The sequence below is a fragment of the Polypterus senegalus genome, chromosome 3 (assembly GCF_016835505.1).
Source record: "Polypterus senegalus isolate Bchr_013 chromosome 3, ASM1683550v1, whole genome shotgun sequence".
NCBI lineage: Eukaryota > Metazoa > Chordata > Cladistia > Polypteriformes > Polypteridae > Polypterus > Polypterus senegalus.
This window is the reverse complement of record NC_053156.1, coordinates 233,812,012-233,836,982: the sequence shown is the minus strand read 5'-3', so window position 1 is coordinate 233,836,982 and position 24,971 is coordinate 233,812,012. Positions and strand designations below refer to the sequence as shown.

The 24,971-nt window shown below is 40.6% G+C and overlaps 1 protein-coding gene across 1 annotated transcript in view; it reads right to left on the bottom strand.

Moving 5' to 3' along the window:
• Positions 1-739: 739 nt before the first annotated feature.
• LOC120526879 (zinc transporter 10-like) overlaps positions 740-24,971 on the bottom strand; it is a 102,208-nt gene continuing 77,976 nt past the window's right edge. Inside the window, exons 2-6 of the mRNA XM_039749995.1 lie at positions 22,061-22,154; positions 8,604-8,676; positions 3,174-3,257; positions 2,829-2,978; positions 740-1,335 (exon numbers count right to left, since the gene is read on the bottom strand). Coding sequence (XP_039605929.1) covers positions 923-1,335; positions 2,829-2,978; positions 3,174-3,257; positions 8,604-8,676; positions 22,061-22,141 — 801 coding nt within the window. The 5' untranslated portion in view covers positions 22,142-22,154 and the 3' untranslated portion in view covers positions 740-922. The remainder of the gene's footprint in view (positions 1,336-2,828; positions 2,979-3,173; positions 3,258-8,603; positions 8,677-22,060; positions 22,155-24,971) is intronic.

The window sequence follows — 24,971 nt, the reverse complement described above, 5'->3', positions numbered from 1 at the left end:
CCAAATACTTTAAAGCCACAGCGATATTCACTTGGTTGCTTTCACCGTGCAAACATCCCATTTGTATCTATCTATGAAGCTGTCCTCAAGGCCTAGATGACCACCATGAATCCAACAGGAAGTTTGGACTCGGATTAGTTTCTGCGATAAATCTTCATTAAGCAGGCAAAAAACACAGGAAAACGTAGCCTGTCCCTGAGAATGGAAGAGCGAAGGACAAGCAGCCAGTAAAGGGAGGAGACCTTAACTGTGAAGGTGTGCCAGGCGCAAGGGTACTACTACTACTACTACTAGGATGGCGCAGAGCACGGGAAGTTACTGAGACAGCAATCAGAAAAGAGGCAGAGCTGCACTGGCACTTGGAAAGGTGTTGCATGTGACAGTATAGGATGTCCTGCAGGTAAGTTCTGTGCTCCATAAGCGCATTAGGCAGGTGGCAGAGAACTAGCGCAAGAGTAAAAGATGGCCAAAGTTGCAGTATGCAATGCTCCCCCATGACACAGCTAGGCAAATAGCTTAGCAACTCAGTGGTCATGCCAGGCCCCATCTTAAAAGATGGAAGTAGTTAAGCAAGCAGCAGATGGGGGCATCTAGCTTTCTGACCCAAGAGAAACTGAGAAATCAGAAAGAATTTTTCACTTACTATGTTGGGTAAAGATTTCAAACAGTTATCAGAAGAAACCATACATCCCCACTCAGGTACGTTTATTGGTTTAATAATCAATATTACAGCCATGACTCACCTGAAGAGAAGTTTAACAACAAAGCACAGGAAAACCTTTGTTTCCTTTTATCTAGATTTAACAGATCAATTCAATGAAAACGTCAAACCAGTGAATACAACTGCACTTTACTCAACAACGTCCCATTTAAAACCAGGACCCTCAAAGCAGCTGCAGTGTCAGGCTCTGTGTCTGTATGGTTAGCCATTGCTAACACATGCGTGGTCAGGATCCTGAGCACTAGACTTGGGCAGCACTGCCTCCACTTCCACGGGGATTCCAGCCACCGTTTCACCTTTATCTTTTAGTTCGTCTGTCCTGCTGACGAATATTCGGCAACACATCCATGTTTCGCAGTCAGAGGACAGGCAGGATGCTGTGCACGATGTTTCTTTTCCTGAAGGCTTTTCCAGGTAAGTAAGTTCAGGCTGGATGGTGATAGAATGGACCCCTGCTTTGTGAAAGATCTCTTGAAGCTGCTGGTTGATGCTCTCGAAAGCGAGTGAGTCTGCACATTTTACATGCAATGAAGCAACACTGCGCCCAGATGACAGCTCCCAGATATGAAGCTCGTGAATCCCTTGCACTCCAGGAACACTGCTGAGATCTTCACCTGAAACAGTAAGGACCATTAATGCTGTCTTCCGTCATCAGCTGGTATTTTATTAACAGAGTTAATTTAGAAATGGGAGCGTTAAGATCATATTTCAATACAAAATTTTACAAAATCATGAAGGTTTCTCGCCATTTGTGTGTTTATAGTGAGATATAGACACTCACAGGCCAACCGAGAGACCCCATGCAAGGTCGATGTACGGCCAGCTGCATTAAGGGACACAAGAGGCTCACCCTTCATTCTAGAAGTCCGATGCATTAATAACCAGGGCTCAGGAAGAAATGAAAAGGTTTTTAGCAACGCTCACACAACACCTGCGATGGCAAAGTAAGGAAGGCTTCACCCACTGCCCCACAAACTGGAAGCTTTATCCTCGTAAGCACCCTGATGTTGATGGATCCCAAACATGTGAACTCTGTTATATTGTATTGCTGTGGTGGTGCTGTGTGATGTTGAGTGTTGGTTTGCATGTCCTCCCCATGACAGCAGAGGTTTTTGTCAATTTTAATCCCAGAAATGTACTTGTTAGGTTAATGAGCAAGCACTGTGCAGTGCTGCTGGGCTACGTTTAGGCTTCCTCCACACCCAACTCTGGTTTACATCCGAGACAGCAGGGTGCTGCAGTGGTTCAAGCTGATGCCTCAAATCCCACCCCAGTCACAGTCTCTCTGGACTTCCCTCCATTGCACTCCATATTTCCTACCATCTTCTGTGTTGTTAACTGATGACTCTAAAGGAACCTAAATGAGAGAAGCAAAGAGCAAACAGCCTCTAAAATGACCTCAACACCTGGTGAGAGACCAAAGCGAAGGCGCAAAGCATAGTACGCTATGGACAACATTTTGCGTATTGTCGTTGAATCAGACTCTGATTTTGATGCAAGTGATCTGGACATGGAGGTTGAAAACGAAAGTGAGGTACCCTAGCTGATTGCGGTGCTGAACATGTTTGTGTAACAGATGTGCCTATGGCAACGTACACCTGGGAGGACCGCCACTTACAATGACAAGAGGTACAAACCAGATTGCGTCACACTGTGGCTGCCACCGCCACGTGAAGATAGCCAGGCAGCAAGCCTGCTGCAGATTCCTGCCATCCTACACAGCCAGCAAAAACAGCAAACAGACAGCGATAGCTGCGACAGAACAAAGCAACATGTTAATTTTTGTGTGAAACCATTGTGTTGTGTGCTTTTTCAGAAGACTGAGTTGTTTGGAAAAAAATATTCAGCCCTCAAAGAGTTAATAAAAGGATAGCTGTTTTTAAATAATATTGTCACAGCCTACAGCATGTTTTTATTATTAACACCAATAATTTTTGTCTAGGGGGTGCACTGTCAGCACAAATCCTACAATGGAACTGTCTAATCGTAATGAGCCCTGAAAAGCTGGTTTTGTCTGTGGGCATCGCTGCCATTTATGTCTTTAATTAGCATGTTAGGTGCTTGTGGGTATATGGGCTGTCTCGAAAATGCAAAGGCGACTACTCACTGAGCTGTTTAACCAGAATTCTATCAGGCACTTTCAGCATTAAGATGGCGGTTGCATCTTTGATGAGAGGAACAGCATTTTTCATTATAATGAAGACCATCAAAAATGAAAGGCAGGGATCCACATAGCACTTCCAGTTGCATGGCATTTCTGGTGACAGGGGTGAAAAATAGAAGATGAGAGCACTCACTAGCACCACCAAGGAACCAAGCAAATCCCCAATTATGTTCAGTAAAACTCCTAGGAAGACAGAAGCGGGACATTACACTTGATAATGGTAACATTCAGAAAAGAGACCACTGGCACCAGGAAAACAGCTCTGCACACCCAGGCGTGATTTCCTACCTCGGATGTTGAATGATGACACTGGGGGCTCTTTCTTAGTTGCCTGTTCTGCATCAGATGCATCGTCAACTGTTAAGAAGTCACCTGAATAACACAGAAGGAGACGTGAATGCATGAAATGCCAGTGTGAACACATGCAACCACACCACTAACTGCATTTGGAAAGATCCACATTAATAACCAAGCAAGGGTATGCAAAGAAGCAGGTCCAGGTTCAAGTTCCAGCTCTGCCACACAATTACTTCCCTTCAGTCAGAGAAAAGGCGACTTGAGCTCAAGTGGCTCCAGATCACACCATGGACACTGTATAGCCCAGGGCCATGAAACCTGTCACTTTGATTGGAAGAATATTTTCAGATTTGGTTACACTGCAAGAAAGCACCTGCTCGTTGCAAGATTACGGTTCTATTTCTCCAGTGTATCAACCAAATGAATATTAAAAAACTAGCGGGCCCAGGCCACAATAAATAATGGTCTTCTAGTCTTGGATCATTGTATCGAAATTTATTCAACAGTGGAACTGAAGGCCACAATTTCTATGATGTCTGTCGTGAGCCTCTCACTCGAGGTGTTTGTCGTTGTGATGATACGGGTTCGGCTCCCTGCTCCCACTTCCTTTTTAGGAGAACTTGAGCCCGACAACATCGGTAATGTAACTGGATAAGCTGGACAATGAGGACACCAATCGCAGAAGTGTTTTTATTTAAAACAGTCCAAACCAAAAAGTATTCTAAACAATAGTGCAGTGTTCAAAACGGTTCAATGAATAAATAAAACAGACTGAAAATGTGCAGGTTAAAATCCCAATAAATAAATCCTTTAAAACCAAGGTTAAATTTTTGGTTGGAACCAGTCCCTTCATTAAAGAAAAACACGGTGCCTTCTTCAGTTGGCAGCTCCCCTGCTTCTCCTGTACCAGGGGAGTCGCCCTACCTGCAGCTGACTTCTCCTACGCTCACACTGGCGTTTCCACCTCCGAAGTCTCCGACTTCCGCTGCCCTCTAAAGCCTTACTCGGCAAACTCAGCAGGAGTGACCCAATCCATCTGCCCCCCAGTTGCCAGCCAAACACCCCGCTTGGGCTCACTTCCCAGCTGCCTTCCACTACCAGTGAACTTGCTCTTCCTGCTTGTTCACTCGCTCACACCCACACCGGCTCTCAGCTTCCAGTTTCCTCTTCTTCCTCCATTCTCTTTTCTGATCTTTTTCATCCCTCTGCACTCGCGCTCCTACTATATATAATGGGGACGTGGCACAGGTGTGGTGATTAGCAGCTCCCGGCATCAATGACGGACATGGGCAATCCCACACCTGTGCACTTCAGTGTGGAAACACTCAAACCCGCATTGCGCCAGGGAACCACTCAGGCCACACTACCATACCCCCTCTTTAAGCCGCAGATGCATCGATTACTATATCACAGTTGTATCCACCCTAATAAAAGGAATAATGTTTATGTGTCTTTCAGTGTGCTTGTCCAGTTGCTGTGTCTCTGTCATTCGAAAAGATGCCCCACCACAAGCATTTTAGCAATAAAATGCACTGCATTTGTCTTTCCAAAAGATAGTGTTTCACAATTACTACCACTGCTTTTATGAATTCCATACTGTTGTGGTGCGGGTTGGCTCAGCACTACCGGAAACCATCTTGGAAGCTTCCTGAACCCATACCACCCGATAACGTAACCAAGGAATGGGCCACAGCAAGAGAGGACACACATCTACACTAATGTATAAAAGGTGCGTACGCATAGAAATGTTGCGTAAGAACGTTTCCACATTCAAATACCGATGTATAAAACCTAAACTTGGTGTAAAGCCAAACACATTTCCACGGCACCTCATACCCTGTCATACGCAAGTTCTCCGCTCAGTTTTGCAGACTGGCAGCATCCAGCGTCAAAGCAGTACTACTGTTCCTGTGTGGTTATCCTTTCCTTTCCTGACGTAACTTTATAAATACACTAAAAATTAATTGCAAATTGTTTATTAGTGTAATGCATCTGATTGTAATTAACCTGTAACAATATAATATAATATAATATAATATAATATAATACAGAAACACTTTCATCCTAAGAACTATAAACGCACTCAATCAATTGCTCCTTGTAGAACTGTTTGTACTTATAAGTACAATTACCTCCCTGTAAACTTGCACTACAGTTATAATATTACACAACCTTTATAAAGCGCGTATTTACATATGATGAAGATATAATTTTTAAGATGAAATGTAGCAAAATATGTTTATTGTATTATACAGATAAAACTTTAACTTCATTTAAATAATCTATATTCTTCACTGGGACTAGCATGAAGGATAGAATAATTAAATATGTACTACGAAGATATTTCAATGTTCCTTAAATGTTTTGAAGAATCGGCGCTCTAAGCTTACAGATGGCTTAACGTCTATTACAGAGCTGATTGTGTGGCGATCGGTTACTTGGAGAAAGAAAAGCAAGGACTGCAGGGGCGGCCACGCCAATATATACTGAATATAAAACAGAAAGAGAAAATAACACAGCTAAAAACGCAGCGGCAAATTTCGACAAAAGTTAAACGCTTGTGTCATGAGCACGAGGCGGCTATGCATTTGTCCGCAACGGACGTGGCCATCCACAGTGCATAAGATACCATAATGACATTGGCAGGCGAAGGGGCCACCGATTCTTTCTCTGCCCAGGGCCGCCACAAGCCTAGAGCCGCCCATGAGTACTGCTGCAATAAATAATTTCATCGAAGGTCGTGCACAATCACTGCGCCGTGAAACCCATGTTTAATAACGTGCTTTAACTCCTATCATCATGAAAATGATATCACGTATACATCTCAGTATTTTAGTTATTCAGAGAACTGTAATATCACAAATGTAATGGATTCTGTGTCCTGTCGGAGGAAGAGAGCCGGTTTAAGAAGCAAGTAGTGATTCACACACATAGATCACATACGAGTAGAAGATCAAATACAAAACAAAGCATTTAACTTGCTACTTTACTTACGATGTGATTTGAGAAACTGGTTAATTAAACGATTTTAAGATGAAGTTTATGATGTTCTACTTTAATGACAAAATAAACTACGTGATTCAAGTGGAAAGTTTGAGATTGAAGTTGACATTTTGTGCTTTTTCCTCACTGTGTGCCTTTTTTTTTCTCTGTACCCTAATAAGCTTTCATATGACACTCAGATGGTGGGCTACGACTCGCTTTTTCATGGCGACTTTGATATCTGATAACTTCTTTTTTTATTTCCGGCACTGTGCGACTTTGTGAACTTGAGCTTTCAAGTTTCTCCAACACGCTATGTCACTCGATCAGCTTCCTTTTGTTGATTATACCACGGTTTAAATCAACAAACAGTATATTTTTCCTTTGCCTCCACTTGGTATTTGCTGAAATTCTTATATTTTCCCCATGCTTTTCTCATTGTCTTTTCACAGTAGGCTGAGCCTAAGGGCTATTTATATTGATTTGCATATTCAAAGAGGCATAATTCTGGGAGGAATTTGGACGGGACAGCATGCGCGTGCACGAGCGTTACTTTTCACGCTGACTGGGATTTATGTAGCGGAAGAACGCAGAAGTTGGAGTACACACAGATTCCTGCATTTGGATTTTTCTGTGCGTAAACACATTTCGGCTTTTGTGCTTACGTCATGTTATAGTGCGAATTCTACGCATGGCGTTATGCATGAGGCCCCTGGAGTACCAGGCACAGTTTTGAGAGTTGAACTGATTAGGTCATCTCTTGTCTAGTTCTGATTGTGTGCAGAATTCAGCAACTTTCTGCAGAGTCAATAGCTACAGATCTCCAAACTTCATGTGGCCTCCAGATTAGCCCAAGAACAGTGCATAAAGAGTTTCATGGAATGGGTTTCCATGGCTGAGCAGCTGTATCCAAGCCTTACATCACCAAGTGCAATGCAAAGCGTCGGATGCAGTGTTATAAAGCACACTGCCACTGGACTCTAGAGCAGTTGAGACGTGTCCTCTGGAGTGAGGAATCACGCTTCTCTGTCTGGCAATCCAATGGATGAGTCTGGGTTTGGAGGTTGCCAGGACAACGCTACTTGCCCGACTTGTATTGTGCCAAGTGTAATGTTTGGTGAAGATGGGGGGATTATGGTATGGGGTTGTTTTTCAGGGGCTGGGCTTGGCCACTTAGTTCCAGTGAAAGGAACTCTTAATGCTTCAGCATACAAAGCCATTTGGGACAATTTCATGCTCCCAACTTTGTGGAACAGTTTGGGGATGGCCCCTTCCTGTTCCGGTATGACTGCACACCAACCAGTGCACAAAGCAAGGTCTATAAAGAAATGGATGAGCGAGTTTGGTGTGGAGGAACTTGACTGGCCTACACAGAGCCCTGTCCTCAACCCAACAGAACACCTTTGGTGATGAATTAGAGTGGAGACGTCGACATCAGTGCCTGACCTCACAAATGCTGTCCTGGAAGAATGGTCAAACATTCTCATAAACACACTCCTAAACCTTATGGAAAGCCTTCCCAGAAGAAGTGAAGCTGTTTTAGCTACAAAGGGTGGGCCAACTCCATATTAAAGCCTATGTATTAAGAATGGGATGTCATTAAAGTTCATGTGTGTGTAAAGGCAGGCATCCCGATACTTTTGGCAATATAATGGAATAAACTATCAAGTAGGATGGCATTGACAGTTGAACTTTAAGGACCTTCAAACCTCAACCTGACGATATTTTGGAAAATTTGGTGAAAATGTTTGGTAGGAAGATTTGTTGGATGTTTTTCAATAAAATGGTGATTTGTGCTCATTTTCTTCACTAGAGCCCTCCCCTCCTCCACAGAACATTTCCACTAAGCCTACTTCTTCATATCACAGAAAGCATAGGTTTACTGTCCAGTCAGAAAATTTGAACTATTAAATAAACACAATTAAATATTTATTTCCAGTGAAACTGGATACAACTGCTGGTGAGTACCGATGGTTCAGCACAACCAACTGTAATTTAAACCTCACCTGTTTCACTGTGTTTTCTGCTCTGTCGGTTCATCTTGATAAAACTGAACACGTGTTTTTTACTGAAACCAAATGGCCTGAAGACAATCAACTCCACAGCATTTACTAGCACTCCCAGGGACCCCACAACCAGTATCAAAAATGGCTCATCAATCTTCTGTGCCACAATGAGTCGCATGGTAGACTGCACAAAAATAGTGAAGCACAGAGACGAGAGGAAGACGGCATTGCATAGCACACCCACCACCTCAAACAGTGTCAATCCATAAGTGATGTGGCAGGAGGGACCATATCGGCAGGCATACGGGGTTAAAATGGCCAAAAGTAGAGACAGAAGGTTTGAGAGCAAGCTGAATGAGTCTGATATCAGTGTGACAGAGTTTCCTATGTATCCCAAAATTACTTCAGTTAAAAAGAAGAGACCATTGTCTACCAGCATGAAGGTGAGTTGCCACTTCTTCCAGGTTAGTCGAGACATGTTTAGACTTTCCAACTAAGAGGGGAATCTGAGAACAGAATGGAAAGCAGCTGATTAGAAAGAATGTCTAAAAACAGAACATGGTTCAATTAAACAGAGAAAAACTTTAATATTAGTTCTATGTATTTCTAGAATCCCAGATACCAATACTTGATACAGCATTTACATGCTGTTTATTCAAAATAAACACATTAGGAAATTAGAATTCGACATTCAACTTTTGTATTGTAATGTAAATTAATCTATTTAGCATTGTTTACATCCCCACTAAATTTAGCCACTATTAGAGTACCTTAACAAAAATATACAGCACAAATATATGTTTCCAGGGTTTTCCAGGCGCTCTTGATAAAGCATTGTTACTATTATTATTAGTACTATAATGAAAAACCTTTCCTACAGCCACCCCAAATGCCGTGTGTTATGCACTTAGTCTTACATACTGTATGGCAGCTCAGACAGGCGGGGATTAATAAAGATCAGGCATCATACAATGCATTACTGTTTAGGACCTAATGAATCCATAGACTTCCTGCATACATGAAAAAATGTAGGCACCTGTGGTCAATGTGCATGTCTTAGGAATCTCCTACATAAAAATAAGTTCACACAGTCTCTGCAGGATACACATTTCTACACAATTACAATTTATTTGTCAGATTTTACCAACTGGCAGATCTGGGCAGAAATCAGAGCTTACAAATATTTCCTGTAAATTTCAGATTTCCCCCCAGATTATAAAAATATTTAAGACATGAAGTTTATTACCATTTCCATAACACATGTCATGGTGAAATGTTAAGGGGTGGAGTGGTGGCTCTGAGGCTAAGGATCTGCGCTGGCGTCCAAAAGGTTGCCGGTTTGAATCCTCGTTGCTGCCAAAGGAGATCCTACTCAGCAATGCCGTTAACCTTTGAATGCGCCAGGGGGGCTGTACAATGGCACTCTGACCCCAAGGAGTAAATGAAAAAGATGCATTTCACTGTGTGTTGTCCTGTATGACTATGTATGTGACAACTAAATAGCAATAAACACGTCATCGTGAAATGTTAACTATTTTTTGCATTGTTATCTTGATGAAATATCCAGTCTCTTTTCCAGTTCAATTTCTTCAGCAACTCATGTAGATTTATTTCTGGAATTTGATGATATTTAGCTGAATACCAAATTATTTCCTTTGCTGCTGCAAAATACCAAGTATAACCATTTCACCTCATGCTTAAAGTTTGGAAAGGACTTTTCTTTCTTCAAATGGTTAAGCTTTGTTTATTTTTATGGATAAGTCCAAGAAAATCCATGCAAAGCACTAATTCTGAAAGCCCATGTACATCTGTCTGTCTCTCTGCAAGAAACAACTCAGCCTGCCATGGGCCAATTTTGTAGAGACGGGCACACTTACTCTTCAAAGACATTTGTTTAGACAGTTCAATTTTTGTTCAGATATCTCAAACAGATCAAGCTGTATGAAGTTTTAAAGTGTCAGAATTTCCCAGCTCATCCAACTTAAAACGGGGAAATGTTCTGTGCAACTTCAACTAGGAACTAGTTTACTGTTTCAGTTCTACCTTGTGAGCGGTTACTTGAATGTTTATATTTTGTACGTTTTCTCTTTATAGACTGTGGTGTTTATTCTTCCCCAAAGAAGACAGCACAAACAAAAACAAAGTTTTGGGGACCGTCCCCATATATTGTCGCCCAGACAATAAAGAATGTAAATGATTCAGAGTTTCAAAAGTAAAACAGTGAACACCTTTCTTTGACAAAAATGGCGGCTTTATACAGAACAGGATTATGGTACAGGAAATGGTTGGCAGGAAGTGACGTTGGAAACAGGAACCGGAAACAACGTCATCATGACTGGACGGAAGTGAGGTGGATTGATGGAGCCGGAAGTGACATCATCATGGTTGGCCGGAAGTGACGTCGTCGTGGCCATTTTGGAACCTGGAAGTGGAGGAACTATTTTTCTTCAGGTGTTCTGTTGACCAAAAGAGATTTGGGTAAGTACCACGTGATAACCCTCTATCTCGCGATGTTTCACTCACCTTTAGGCTCTTTGACTGCCTCCTAATCGCACATGTGTGACAAGACCTATTCTTTTGACAGCCACTCAGGTGCCCAGTGCAAGTTAGTGAGTGATGCCAGGCACAGTATGCGTTCAAACAGCTCTAACAGTAGCACCTTCTCCTGCTGCTCTAGGTAAGGTAACTAATATAGGACCAAAAATAAGTGACTAAATGGAAGGGACAACAATTATGGAAGCATATACAAGACTGAACAGACTGGACAATATTATCTGCAGATTATTATTGCAAAAAACTAACATTATCAACCCACAACTATAAAAAAAATTTCATCTTCTTACTCACTATGTACCATTTGTATTCCCATTACACAATAAATCAGCTCCTTTCTAAATTCTTATATATATAATGTTAATAAATTACTGTGTTTTAACAATAATACTAATAGTTAGATTAGTTAGAGTGCATTTTCTGCTAGTATTGGTCATTTTGTATTAATAGAGTGACTCCAGTGTTGTCTTGGCTGTATGCTTTGCGTCATTATTGTGCTAAAAGGCGAACTGTTGCCGCATTATGAGGTCACATGCACTCAGGAGAAGGTTTTCTTCAAGCTCCTCTCTGTGTTTTACTGCATTCATTCTTCCCTCACTTCTGACCAGTCTGCCTTTCCCTGCCCCTGAGAAGCAACCCCATAGTGTGATGCTGCTAGCACCATGCTTCACCATAGGGATGTATTAAGTAGATGATAGATAGATAGATAGATAGATAGATAGATAGATAGATAGATAGATAGATAGATAGATAATAGATAGATTTCCCCTTTATTAATCCCAAGGGGAAATTCAACAGTGCCTGGTCTTTGCCAGACATAGTGCTTGAAGTTCTGCTCAAAGAGTTCATTTTTTGTCTTATAAGACCAAAGCCTTTTAAATGCTGTTGTTGGCTGTCATATATATTTTACTCAAGAGTGGCTTCTGTCTAGCAACTTTACCATAAAAACCAGATTGATGGACTGCTGTTCAGCTGGTCAACCTTCTAACAGGTCTCTCCATTTCAGCAGATGACTTATGCAAGTCTGTTAGAGAGTGACCATTGGGTTCTTGGTTGTCTCCTTAAATGAAACCCTTTTTGCGCAGTTACTCAGATTCCAAAGACAGGGGACTCTAGGGAGACTCCAGGTGGTTCCAAACTTTTCAATTTCACAACCATTTAGGCCACTGTGCTCCAGCGAACACTCCACACTTCAAAAATGGTTTTATAGCCTTGTCCTGATCTATGCCTTACCACAGTTTTATTGTGGTGGTCTATAGAGACTTCCTTGGCCTTCATGTCTTTTTTGACATGCAGTGCGAAATGTTGGACCACTACACAGATGTGTGCCTTACAAAGCTATATCCAATCAATTCAATTTGCCACGGGTCGGACTCCAATCAGGTTCTAGACATACCAAGTATAATAATGCATGTGACAACAAATATACAGTGCCACAGCAAAGAGTCTGAATACTGACATACTTGAAAGATTATAGCTTTGAGTTTTAATAAGTTTATTGGTGAAGAAAATTGGCAAATTTATCAATTTAAAATTGAACCAACAATATATTAAACTGGAGAGAAAGTGAGGTGTGAATAATTTCTGAATGCACTGTACTTTCAGTATTTATGTTACATTAATAATAACCTCACAGCTTCACTGGACATTATAACAATTCAGTGAATCTCCAACACTGTACTTCATTGGCAAAGCCCCCCACCTGCTCTTTATCATGGGCTGAAGCAGCCAATAATTTTTACTTGGCGATTTCAACTGAAGTTTCATGTCTCTATCAGGAACTCCTTTTTAAAATATGTTTAAAAAATGTGAATTACAGTTAGTCACAGCCCCTCCACAACCAACAACTGTTAGACTGCTATCTGTAAAAACTATTGAGCCATCATCAGCTTATCTGGGCTACACTTTTTTAACTACACTGGCATATAAAGTAGTGTTAAAAAACATATTTAATGTAGTTTAATAACAGATGTGAATGCATTCTATTATCACTTTTCTTTTTGAGTATGACTCCCTGTTATAAAAATATTTTATAAATAAAAAAATAATACTGTAACTCTTTGAGGAAGTAGCAAAAGAAATTTACAATGCTCCAAGTTTTAAATCAGGGAAATCCCTGAACTGAACGCACCTAAATATTGCACAATGCACACATTTTCTAACTTGATAAGAACCTGTAAAGGTGTTAATGATCAATAAATTCAACTATTTTTGTAGCACAAAGACATTAAAAAGTTTGCTCATTTTCACACAGCAAAAAGAAGTGGGAACTGAACCCAGCCACAGGGGATACAAACCCAGTCACAGAAGATGCACAAACCAGTATGTTTCTTTGTGTCGCTCCCAAGCCCAGATAACTGGGGAGGGTTACGTCAGGAAGGGCATCCGGTGTGAGATTTTGCCAGATCAATATGTGGACAACAATACCAATTTCCATACCGGATCAGTCGAGGCCTGGGTTAACAACGGCCACCACCAAGTACTGTTAGACAACAGGGTGCAGGCGTAAATTGGGCTACTGTTGGTCAAAGAAGGGGGGGAGACATATGCAGAGGCAGGAGGAGAGGAGGAAGGTAAAGAGAATGAAACTGAGGGTAGGAAGTTTGAATATTGGCAGTATGACTGGTAAGGGGGGAGAGTTAGCTGATGTGATGAAGAGAAGGAAGGTTGACATATTGTGCATGCAAGAGACTAAATGGAAGGAGAGTCAGGCCAGGTGGATTGGTGTTGGATTCAAATTGTTCTATCACGACGTGGATGGGAGGAGAAATGGGGAAGGGGTTAATCTGAAAGAACAGTATGTCAAGAGTGTATTGGAGGTGAAATGAGTGCCACAGTGATGATTATGTAGCTGGAAATTGAAGGTGTGATGGTGAATGTTGTTAATAAATATGCCCTGCAAGTTGGGTATGTAATGGATGAGAAAGAAGATTTCTGGAGTGAGTTGGATAAAATAATGGAAAATGTACCCAAGGGAGAGAGAGTGGTGATTGGAGTGGATTTCAATGAACATGTTGGCGAAGGGACCAGAGGGGACGAGGAGGTGATGGGTAGATATGGTGTGAAGGAGAGGAATGAAGAAGGTTAGATGATAGTGGATTTGGCAAAAAGGATGGACATGGCTGTGGTAAATACGTATTTTAAGAAGAGGGAGGAACATAGGGTGACGTGCAAGAGTGGAGGAACATCCACACAAGTAGATTACATCCTATACAGGAGGGTCAATCTGAAGGAGATTGGCAGTGGCAGTGGAAAGTGTAGTTAGGCAGCATAGGATGGTGGTCTGTAGGATGATGCTGGAGATCAAGAAGAGGAGTACAGTGAGGGCAAAGCCAAGGATCAAATGGTGGAGGTTGAAAAAGGAAGACTGCAAGGTTGAGTTTAGGGAGGAGGTAAGACAGGCACTGGGTGGCAGTGAAGAGTGACCAGATAGTTGGGCAACTACAGAAGTAGTAGTAAGGGTGACAGCAAGAAGAGTGTTTGGCATAACATCTGGACAGAGGAAGAAGGAAAAGGAAACCTAATGGTAGAATGAGAGAGGAAGAGGTTGGCAAAGAAGAAGTGGGATAGTCAGAGAGATGCAGAAAGTAGACAAGAGTACAAGGAGATAAGGCACAAGGTGAAGAGAGAGGTGGTGAAGGCTAAAGAAAAGGCATATGATGAGTTGTATGAGAGGTTGGACACTAAAGGACCTGTACCAATTGGCTAGACAGAGGGACCAAGCTGGGAAAGATGTGCAGCAGGTTAGGGTGATAAAGGATAAAGATGGAAACGTACTCACAAGCGAGGAGAGTGTATAGAACAGATGGAAACAGTACATTTGAGTGGCTAATGAATGAAGAGAATGAGAGAGAGAGAAGGTTGGATGATGTGGAGATAGTGAATCAGAAAGTGCAACGGACTGGCAAGGAGGAAGTAAGGACAGCTATGAAGAGAATGAAGAATGGAGATGCCATTGGTACAGATGACATACCTGTGGAAGCATGGAGGTGTTTAGGAGAGATGGCAGTGGAGTTTTTAACCAGATTGTTTAATGGAATCTTGGAAAGTGAGAGGATGCCTGAGGAGTGGAGGAGGAGTGTACTAGTGCCGATATTTAAGAATAAGGGGATGTGCAGGACTGTAGTAACTATAGGGGGGTAAAATTGATGAGCCACAGCATGAAGTTATGAGAAAGAGTATGGGAAGCTAGGTTAAGAAGTGAGGTGATGATTAGTGAGCAGCAGTATGGTTTCATGCCGGAAAAGAGCACCAGATGCAATGTCTGCTCTGAGGGTGTGGATGGAGAAGTATAGAGATGGCCAGAAGGAGTTGCATTGCGTCTTTGTGGGCCTGGAGAAAGCATATGACAGGGTGCCTCGAGAGTCGTTGTGGTAATGTATGAGAAAGTCAGGAGTGGCAGGGAAGTATGTAAGAGTTGTACAAGATATGTACGAGGGAAGTGTGACAGTCGTAAGGTCTGCGGTAGGAGTCACAGATGCATACAGTGTGGAGGAGGGACCAGCTCTGAGCCCTTTCTTTTTTGCAATAGTGATGGACAGGTCAACAGACAAGATTAGACTAGAGTCCTCTTGGACTATGATGTATGCTGATGACGTTGTGATCTGTAGCAAGAGTAAGGAACAGGTTGAGGAGACCCTGGAGAGGTGGAGATATGTTGTAGAGAGGAGAACAACGAAGATCAGTAGGAACAAGACAGAATCTCATGTTTGTAAAGGAGAGGAATGGTGAGGATGTAGGGAGTAGAGTTGATGATGGTGGATGAGTTTAAATATTTGGGATCAACATTACAGAAAAACGGGGATTGTGGAAAAAAGGTGAAAAAGAGAGTGCAGGCACAGTGGAATGGGTGGAAGAGTTTTGGGTGTGTCAGGGGTAATTTGTGACAGACGGGTATCAACAAGAGTGAAAGAGAAGGTCTACAGGCTGGTAGTGAGACCAGCTATGTTATATGGGTTGGAAGCGGTGGCACTGCCCAAAAAACAGGAGACAGAACTAGAGTTGGCAGAGTTAAAGATGCTAAGATTAGCACTGGGTGTGACGAGGATGGACAGGATTAGAAATGAGTACATTAGAGGGTCAGCTCAGGATGGACGGTTTGGATACACAGCTAGAGAGGCAAGACTGGATTGGTTTGGACATGTACAGAGGAGAGATGCTGAGTAAATTGGGAAAAGGATGCTAAGGATTGATCTGCATGGTAAGAGGAAAAGAGGAAGGCCTAAGAGAAGGTTTATGGATGTGGTAAGATAGGACATGCAGGTGATGGGAGTAACACCAAGATACAGAGGACAGGAAGAGATGGAAAAAGATGATCCGCTGTGGCAACCCCTAATGTGAGCAGCTGAAAGAAGAAGAAAGACAAATGGGAAATGAATATACATTTTTGTGGTTTAAAGTCCAGTGTTTCAAAGAGTACACTGCACTGCCTGGCGGTGAATGTATGCATTTTGCTTTGCTCTGAAAGTACTGACTATAGTTGTGTGTGTGTCTTTTAATTTGTTAATTTTTGTCTTTAGTATACAGTAAATGTTTAACAGCATGATGCATATTTTGGTATAATGTTTATGCATTTCTGTATAATATTCAGCATACTTTGTATATTTTGTATTAAATGATTATGGTATATGTGTGTGTTTCTATAAACTGTATATGCACTGCAATATGTTGTCTATAAGTTTTAGAATGTATCTTGTTTTGAATATTATGTGTATTTTTATGTTTACATACCTGTTTCTGGCAACTCTAAATTTGTCATGTATGAGTGAATGAGTTTGCGAACATATGTGACCTGCAATAGAACATGTGTCTCATGTTGAGCTGCACAAAATGACAAGTTCTGTCTTCAGCACCCTGCAACCCTAACCTTGGGTTAGGTTTAGAAAATGGCTGGATGGTTGGTTTATGCTCTTTAGTATACTGTGTGTGAGTTTACATAGTACAAGTCTTTTGGTGTACAGTATAATGATTTTATATACAATACTCTGAATGCAATTTAGTATACTGTATATGCATTACAGAATTATGCATATGTCTGTATCTTATTGAATTTTAATATCCTCTGTGTATTTCATGCTTAGGTACAAGTGTTTTGGTGGCACAAACTGAAAATTTAAACTCAAGTATCTCTATGTATTTACAGGATAGTTTGTATGTGCATTTAAATTCAGTAAGAAAAGTGTGCAAGTACACTGTGAATGTAAGTGCAGAGTGACTGCATTTTGGTGCACTGCAACATAAGAACCTAACACCATCCATCCACCTTCTTAGCCCTCTTACCCAGAGCAGGGTTGCATGGAAATTGGAGTCTATCCTGGCAATCATATAGGGCACAAGACAGGAACAACACCTGGGCAGGACACCAGTCCATCTCAGGGCAAACACACACATGCTAGGGACAGTTTAGGAAAGCCAATTTGTCTTACCTGCATGCCTTTGGCCTGTGGGGGGATAGTGGAGCACCCGGAGAAAACCCATGATGGCAAAATGCAGGACAAAAACCCCAGTCTCTTTACTGTAAGGCAGCGGCACTGCCACTGCACCACCATGCCACCCTTAATAACAACATAATAATTTCAAGGCCAATTCAGGTCCATGGTACTCAGATTCTATCATGGCAGCACTGGATGCAACCCAGACAACAGCCTTGATTTAGGTGACAGTCGGTGCGTTGGACTATAGTGCATGTTTCAGTAATGATAGCAGTGCAAATTATTATGGGGGTATTTAAATTATAAAGCTGTCTGTAATCACTTTACATATTATGCTAAAACACTTCATAGAATATGAGACTATATTTTACTGCTGGCTACACTATTTTGTTTACAATTACCAAGTGAAAAGTAAATATAAAGATCTTTTTCAAAAAACTTTTGCTATGAGCATGGAAAAAATTAAACATGCTGTGAACAGATGGTCTACCATCCACGTCACATTAGCAGGTAGAATCAATACTGCCAAGATGAACATCCTTCCCAAGCTTCTTTTTCTATTTTAGAGCATCCCTATATACATTAAGAAATTGTTCTTTGAGAAATCAGACTCAATTATAACCCATTTTATTTGGAATTCAAAACATCCACACATACATAATGTGAAGTGACTCTACAATGACCTAAAGCAGATAGGGGCATTGCATTAACTAACTTTCAGTTTTATTACTGGGAAGTAAATATACAGGCTATAAAGTCCTGGAAATTGATATAAATTGATGAATATATACAAGCCTAATCTGCAACAGAAATAAAATATTGCTGTACTTCTTTATATGCCCTGCTTTGTGCCCCAGTAACTTCAAATAATTGTCAATACACTAATAATCCAATTGTCCATCAATCACTCAGAATACGGAACCAATGCAGAAAGCACGATAAGGCAGAGAAGCTCTTATCTGTTGCATCACTACACGATAATCAACTTTTTCTACCCTCTCAAACTTACAAAGTATTTAATGTTTGGAAATCGTCCGGGATGAAAACACTTAAAGGATTTGTATATAGATATTGCCTTTGCATTGTATGAACAATTATGCTTCAAATTTAACTTCCCATCAACACAATTTTCCACTACTTTCAAATCAGAATCTTTGCTAAAAGGAACCTGCCCAATTTTTTGCATCTCCCACCTATTTCTAATCTGGAGGAATTACTGATCAGTCTTGAAGATTCAGACAGCATCTCAATCTTATATATATAATTCTTTTTACATTTGAAATGGAAATTACGTATGAACACAGAACATATTATAATACAGGAACTAATCACTTTGTTTGTGGACGCCATTTTTATATTGTCTTACGAATTGTTATTATTTGTGTGAGAGTTATTTTACTGATATTGAAAAGAAATAAATACAAACACGTCGATCTATCCCATAGAAGTGCACCCCGCATCGCCCACTCCCAGCCTTCCTCTCTGGACTCCAGCACTGAGCTGTCCACCGCCAGGCGCGTTCTGACAGAGAAGTTTTATTTATTCGTCCACATGACTGTCGCGGAAACTGCCACATTGTAACTTTTTTTTAATTGCCAGTACTTGATAGTAGAAATGATGAAGAAAACAGCTTTGTGTCTTTCAACTTTTTAACTGCGCTCCTGGGAGAGTGGAAATCGTTGCGAATGACAGTAATCGGCACAATCGAAGCAAGACTCTCTTTGTAAATTTCACTGCGTGACTATTTACTGTCCCTTAAGGTTTGGGTCACTAAAACCCCGCAACATTCAAAGTTGCTTTTGTGATGAATTCTTTTAACAACATGTGGGGTTTACATCTAAGAAGATGTACCAACCTCTTCATGTAAAGCATTGGACTTGGGAATTGTTTGGACCTTCTGCCCGTTAAGCACGGAATGGCAGCGTCCACATTTCTCAGAATAATTTTTCTCTTAAATCACAGGCACATAGTGCAAGGTTGTCAGGCAGAAATTTGCAGGATCGCATAGAAAATGTTATTTCTATACCATACTGGTCGTGTAGCGCCTTTCACAAGGGATCTCCTCCCGAGAGATGATCCAAATACATTTAAGCTGCTGTTAGTACTACTTACCTGTTGTGTTAGAACGCCTTTAAAATGTACTTTACCCCTAAGCACTCCAGTACTGCTCATGTATCTTTATTTCTTAAATGTTAATGTTTTACTGTTTAATAATTTATATACTGCATTTTATTTTTTTACCTTGCACCCAGTGAGCGAAGCCACTGGGTAATCAGCTAGTAATATATAAAAACATTTTAAAGTCCCTTTGTCTCAAAGATCCCAAGGGTACAATGGGGAAAGGATCTTTCACTTAACACCTCTGAAAGGAAGTGGAAGGCAGCCATACATAGAATACATTCCAGCTCCATATGCGCAAAGCACTCAATCATCCAACTTAAAATCTTTTATTGTGCACGTTTATCATATTTAAATTTGGCCAAAATGTATTCAGGCCAAGACTCAACCTGTGAATGTTGAAATTTCGCTCCAGGCTCACTAGCCACATGTTTTGGGTGTGCACCAAATTAACATCATTCTGGACAAAAATCTTTGCATGCCTATAAAGCAGCCTTGGTGTCACAATCACTCCTAATCCATTAACAGCTGTTTTTTAGTGTACTCCAAGATGGTCTTAAAATGGAGAAGGACAAGCAGACTGTAACTGCCTTTACTTCACTATTAGCACATAGACTTATCTTGCTCAACCACTTTTAAGTCAGTGGGTAACTGATAGGGTGGCAGAGTGGTAGCGCTGCTGCCTTGCAGTAAGGAGACCTGGGTTCGCTTCCCGGGTCCTCCCTGCGTGGAGTAGCATGTTTTCCCCGTGTCTGTGTGGGTTTCCTCACACAGTCCGAAGACATGCAGGTTAGCTGCATTGGCGATATTAAATTGTCCCTAGTGTGTGGGCCCTGTGATTGGCTCCAGCAGACCCCCGTGACCCTGTTTTAGGCTATAGTGGGTTGAATAATGGATGGATGGGTAACTGATGTCCTATACTATTTGAAATTGGAAAAAATGAAATTCTCACTTCGTGCATTTGTTCAAAACTTTTTTAAAATATGAGATCTAATTAATAACATTTTAGAATAAGCGTTTATATCAGGCAAGATAACATTCTCCTTTCTTTGTTGTTTTAAAGATTTCCTCTTGGAGTTGGCTCTCCTCTCTTTCTGTAGGGGTGGGGGCTGAATTCTGGTTTGTCAAGTTTGATTTAATTGTATGTAATTGTATTTTATTTGTTGTACAAGTTCGACTTTGTTGTGTGGAATGTTATGTTCTTCAAATAAAATCAATAAAATTACAAAGCGAATAAATAATTTGCACCGCTACACAATTGGAAGGTGATTTATATTGACACTTTAAAGTTTGTGATAAAGACAGGACGCTTTTAACTTAACGGCAAATTTTTTAATGGTGTTAGTACGTTAATGGTCAAGAAAGTTAACGACACGATCCATGACTGATGTTATTTTTTCTGTTATATGATTAGAATATTAAGACAGAGCAGGGTATTTATTAGGATATAAAAAGATGTTTTCAGAAAATGGAAAGCTGCACGCGACACATTCCATCGATCGTACATTTAATATGACACTTATTAAATTATAAATTGTCGGCATCGTGAGATTCCGAGTTAATAGACGATAAGCAACTTTAACTAAACTCTTAAAAACAGCTGAAAGTCCTTTTCCCGGGCCTACCGCTATGCACTTTCTCTACAGCAGGTGGCGCTCCTCTTGTTGCTCATATTGGGATGTTCGGCGCCCTCACGATTTGGCGTCCAGCAAAAAATGCTTGACGTCCTGTAAAAACTCCAAAAACGACCGTTTTCGTATACTGTACAGTGCACTAGTAATCACCCTCGTCTTCCACAGAATGATTTATGTTTTAAATAAAAGACAAGATATTTTTATATTGGCAGAGCTGACTTGAATTTGCAGAATATCGTTTAATGCATATCGGAATTTCAATTCACAAATCTTATCTTATTCATTAGTCAGTTCCAAACATATGCATATAATCCGCACTTTAATGCCGTATGTGCCATAATTACATTTACATCCATTTAAATTACGTGTCATGGTGTTATTTATTTATTTATGTCGTGGAATGTGATTTTTTTTTATTTTCTATAAATGCCACATTTTTAAAAAGAATAGCGATTCTACAACAGTGCAATTTTTTTTAAATCAACGCTCAGTATTGGCAGGTTGTGTACACTGTAATAATGTGCACAACTTAAAAGAACGAATTCGACGAAATGACGCGTTGATTCATTTTGAAAACGGAGACGAGTTCACCTAATGATGCACGGCGTAGTCCAAGGTTTCTTTATTCATTTCCTCCCCTCGTTTAACCTGCCAGATACGACACGGGCCCTTAAAAGAAAGATACAATAATTGATACCAAGATTCACATTCCGTTGACACTGGAAATGACTTTATATATGTATTGCTCTGACAGCGAACAGCTAAGGTGTCGCTCTGACTCCACCAGTATCAGCATTACTTATTCCACTTTAACGTACCATGGGAACACAAAGACTTACTCAGCCCTGGCTTTCTTGTACGTAGGTTTCAGTAAAAAATAAAATGTTAACTATAGAAACTGTCCCCTCCTCCACAGCTCACTCTCTTTCTCCTGCAGGGCATATCGGCATGTGAGCTACTGAGAACGCGCCATGAACAGACTAGTACTCTGACACATGCAGGGCCCAGGTAGCCGGTTCAGCCTCCGGGAATTAGATGACTCTTTTAATTAACCTACTGTGTAAAAACCATTTCATTTGGACGGCACCTATAATAAAATCCATAATTAATTTACAGCTCAATAATACTTAGTTTGTATATCACGTATTACTTACAGTCAACTGCAGAATGCCCCAGAATTCTTTGTGTCTCATGCAAATGACTGTTGATTTTCTTTCAACTAAGGTAGCAGGCATTTTGTTTCTGCATCTGAAAGAGATTGATGTGAAGTCCGTTATTGAACTATTATAATTGTATGTGTTCAACATATTAAAAGTTGATCTTTGAGACATTGTACCCCAGTTTTTCTCTTAAGTAGGAAAATTAATTATTTGGTGTTGATAAAGCCCATTGATAGATTTGTGGCTACCTCAAAATTCAATATCTAAAGTCTTAAGTATTTTTGAGTTACTTCAAGTAATTTCCTTTGGGATTAATACATTTTTCTGATTCTGATTTTTCTCTTTTTCTGATTTCACCCATTAGCTATACCCACTCTATATAAAAATACAGGCTGGATTCTTTTCCAAATGAATCTTACTGAGTATAATTACTCAAAACATTATTCAATTAGATTTTTTTTAAATGTAGTTATTACTTGAATTATCTGTGGAGAATTGCTATATACTAACAACAAACTTTAAGCATAAAAACAACTTTCAGCATAAAAAATATACCAGAGTATACTTTAGAATGTAAACTAATTAGCATAATACCATGAGAATTATGGGAGTTCTCAAAGTACTAATATATTATGAAATATCATCATTTTGGAGTAAGGTTAGTGTTTCAATGTCATTTGATATGTTTTCATATAGAAGCAAAAAATCAATGGATCAAAGTAAATATAAATAGGTAAAATAACTATAAATGGGTTAGAAGAACCATATTCCTCTGAATCTTCACCGTAGACCAAGGTTTTAGTTTGAAGAATTTTTGAGTTTTTGCAGTGACAAAATTAGACGTTGTTAGGCAGTAAAATGTAAGTATTTGGGGACAGATTTTCCTCTGTCTTGTTATTTGTGGGTTTAGATTAAATCAATGGTGTTTCATTTTATGTGGGAGGGCAGGTATGAGAGGACAAGAAGGTTTATATGGAACAATGTGTGGAAAATGGAGATGGGGATATCATAGACATTTGGCTAGAGATGGGCTGTGTTTTTACACCTTTGTGCAAGGCTTTGAATTTGGACTTTGTACACAAATTTAAATTTGTTTGGCTCTGTGGTTCACATCCTTAAAGCGGACTCTGATAGTGTGTCAAATTTGAAACCAAAAGCAGAAGAGAGACCAGTAAGCTATGAATGAATATGCAGCAAAATTAAAAACCAAGTACAGGGAATCTGCAGATGTTACTTTGTAAACAGAAAGACTAGTACAAGGCTGTCAGGCGTACAATGGAGGAGGTGGCAGACTCTGACAATAAAGTTTAAAGTGGGGTTAAGGACAACAGTACAGCCAAAAAGGCTGGAAAAATATTTTAAAGGATTTAAGCTGGATGATGGTGTGGGGGAAATTGGCAAGGTTGACACATAAAAGGATATGTCCAAGACCAGACTGTGGCCGGGTGGAGATAATCAGACTTGTGTTTTGGGAGCACAGGTGGACACCAGAAGTGTGGGCGAATGTGAAAGAATTATTGATGATAGTAACAGATTCCATTTTTGTCATATCTGTTTATTTTGAAAAGGAGGGACTAGCTGGAAATGGCAGAGTTTCACAGGAGGCCTTTTTGATATGGCTTGTTATTTGTCTATCAAAGAGGTACATTTGGAATGCCAGGTGTATCCTGATAAGGAGGTTTGTGACCTATAGATTGTGCCACGTGTAAAGCAACTTCAAAAGGAAAATAAGGAGACAGAATGAGAAGTGGGGTTTCACAGCTGCTGCTGCTGCTAAGGAGAGATGAAAGAGCTAGTGGGTATTAGGGAATGAGGAATAAGACTAATGGGAATTGATTTTAAAAATCCAAAACGTAAGTCCAATGTATTGGAGGGATGATGGTTTCAATTAAGAGATGGAAAACATATTTATTTATATATATATAATATATATAAAAGGAACACTTTTTAATCAGAGTATAGCATCAAGTCAATGAAACTTCTGGGATATTGATTTGGTCAGTTAAGTAGCACAGGGGGTTGTTAATCAGTTTCAGCTGCTTTGCTGTTAATGAAATTAACAACAGGTGCACTAGAGGGGCAACAATGAGATGACCCCCAAACAGGAATGGTTTAACAGGTGGAAGCCACTGACATTTTTCCCTCCTCATCTTTTCTGACTGTTTTTTTTCACTAGTTTTGCATTTCGCTATGGTCAGTGTAACTACTGGTAGTATGAGGCGAAACCTGGACCCTACAGAGGTTGCACAGGAAATCCAACTTCTCCAGGATGGCACATCAATGTGTGTCATTGCCAGAAGGTTTGCAGTGTCTCCCAGCACTGTCTCAAGGGCATGGAGGAGATTCCAGGAGACAGGCAGTTAGTCTAGGAGAGCTGGACAGGACCATAGAAGGTCCTTAACCCATCAGCAGGACTGGTATCTGCTCCTTTGGACAAGGACAAACAGGATGAGCATTTCCAGAGCTCTACAAAATGACCTCCAGCAGGCCACTGGTGTGAATGTCTCTGACCAAACAATCAGAAACAGACTTCTTGAGGGTGGTCTGAGGGCCCAACGTCCTCTAGTGGGCCCTATGCTCACAACCCAGCGCAGTGGAGCTCGATCGGCATTTACCATAGAATACCAGAATTGTCAGGTCCACCAATGGCACCCTGTGTTTTTCACAGATGAGAGCAGGTTCACCCTGAGCACATGTGACAGACGTTGAAGGGTCTGCAGAAGCCATGGAGAATGTTATGCTGTCTGTAACATCATTCGGCATGACCAGTTTGGTGGTGGGTCAGTGATGGTCTGGGGAGGCATATCCATGGAGGGACGCACAGACTTCTACAAGCTAGACAAAGACACCTTGACTGCCATTAGGTATCAGGATGAAATCCTTGGACCCATTGTCAGAACCTACG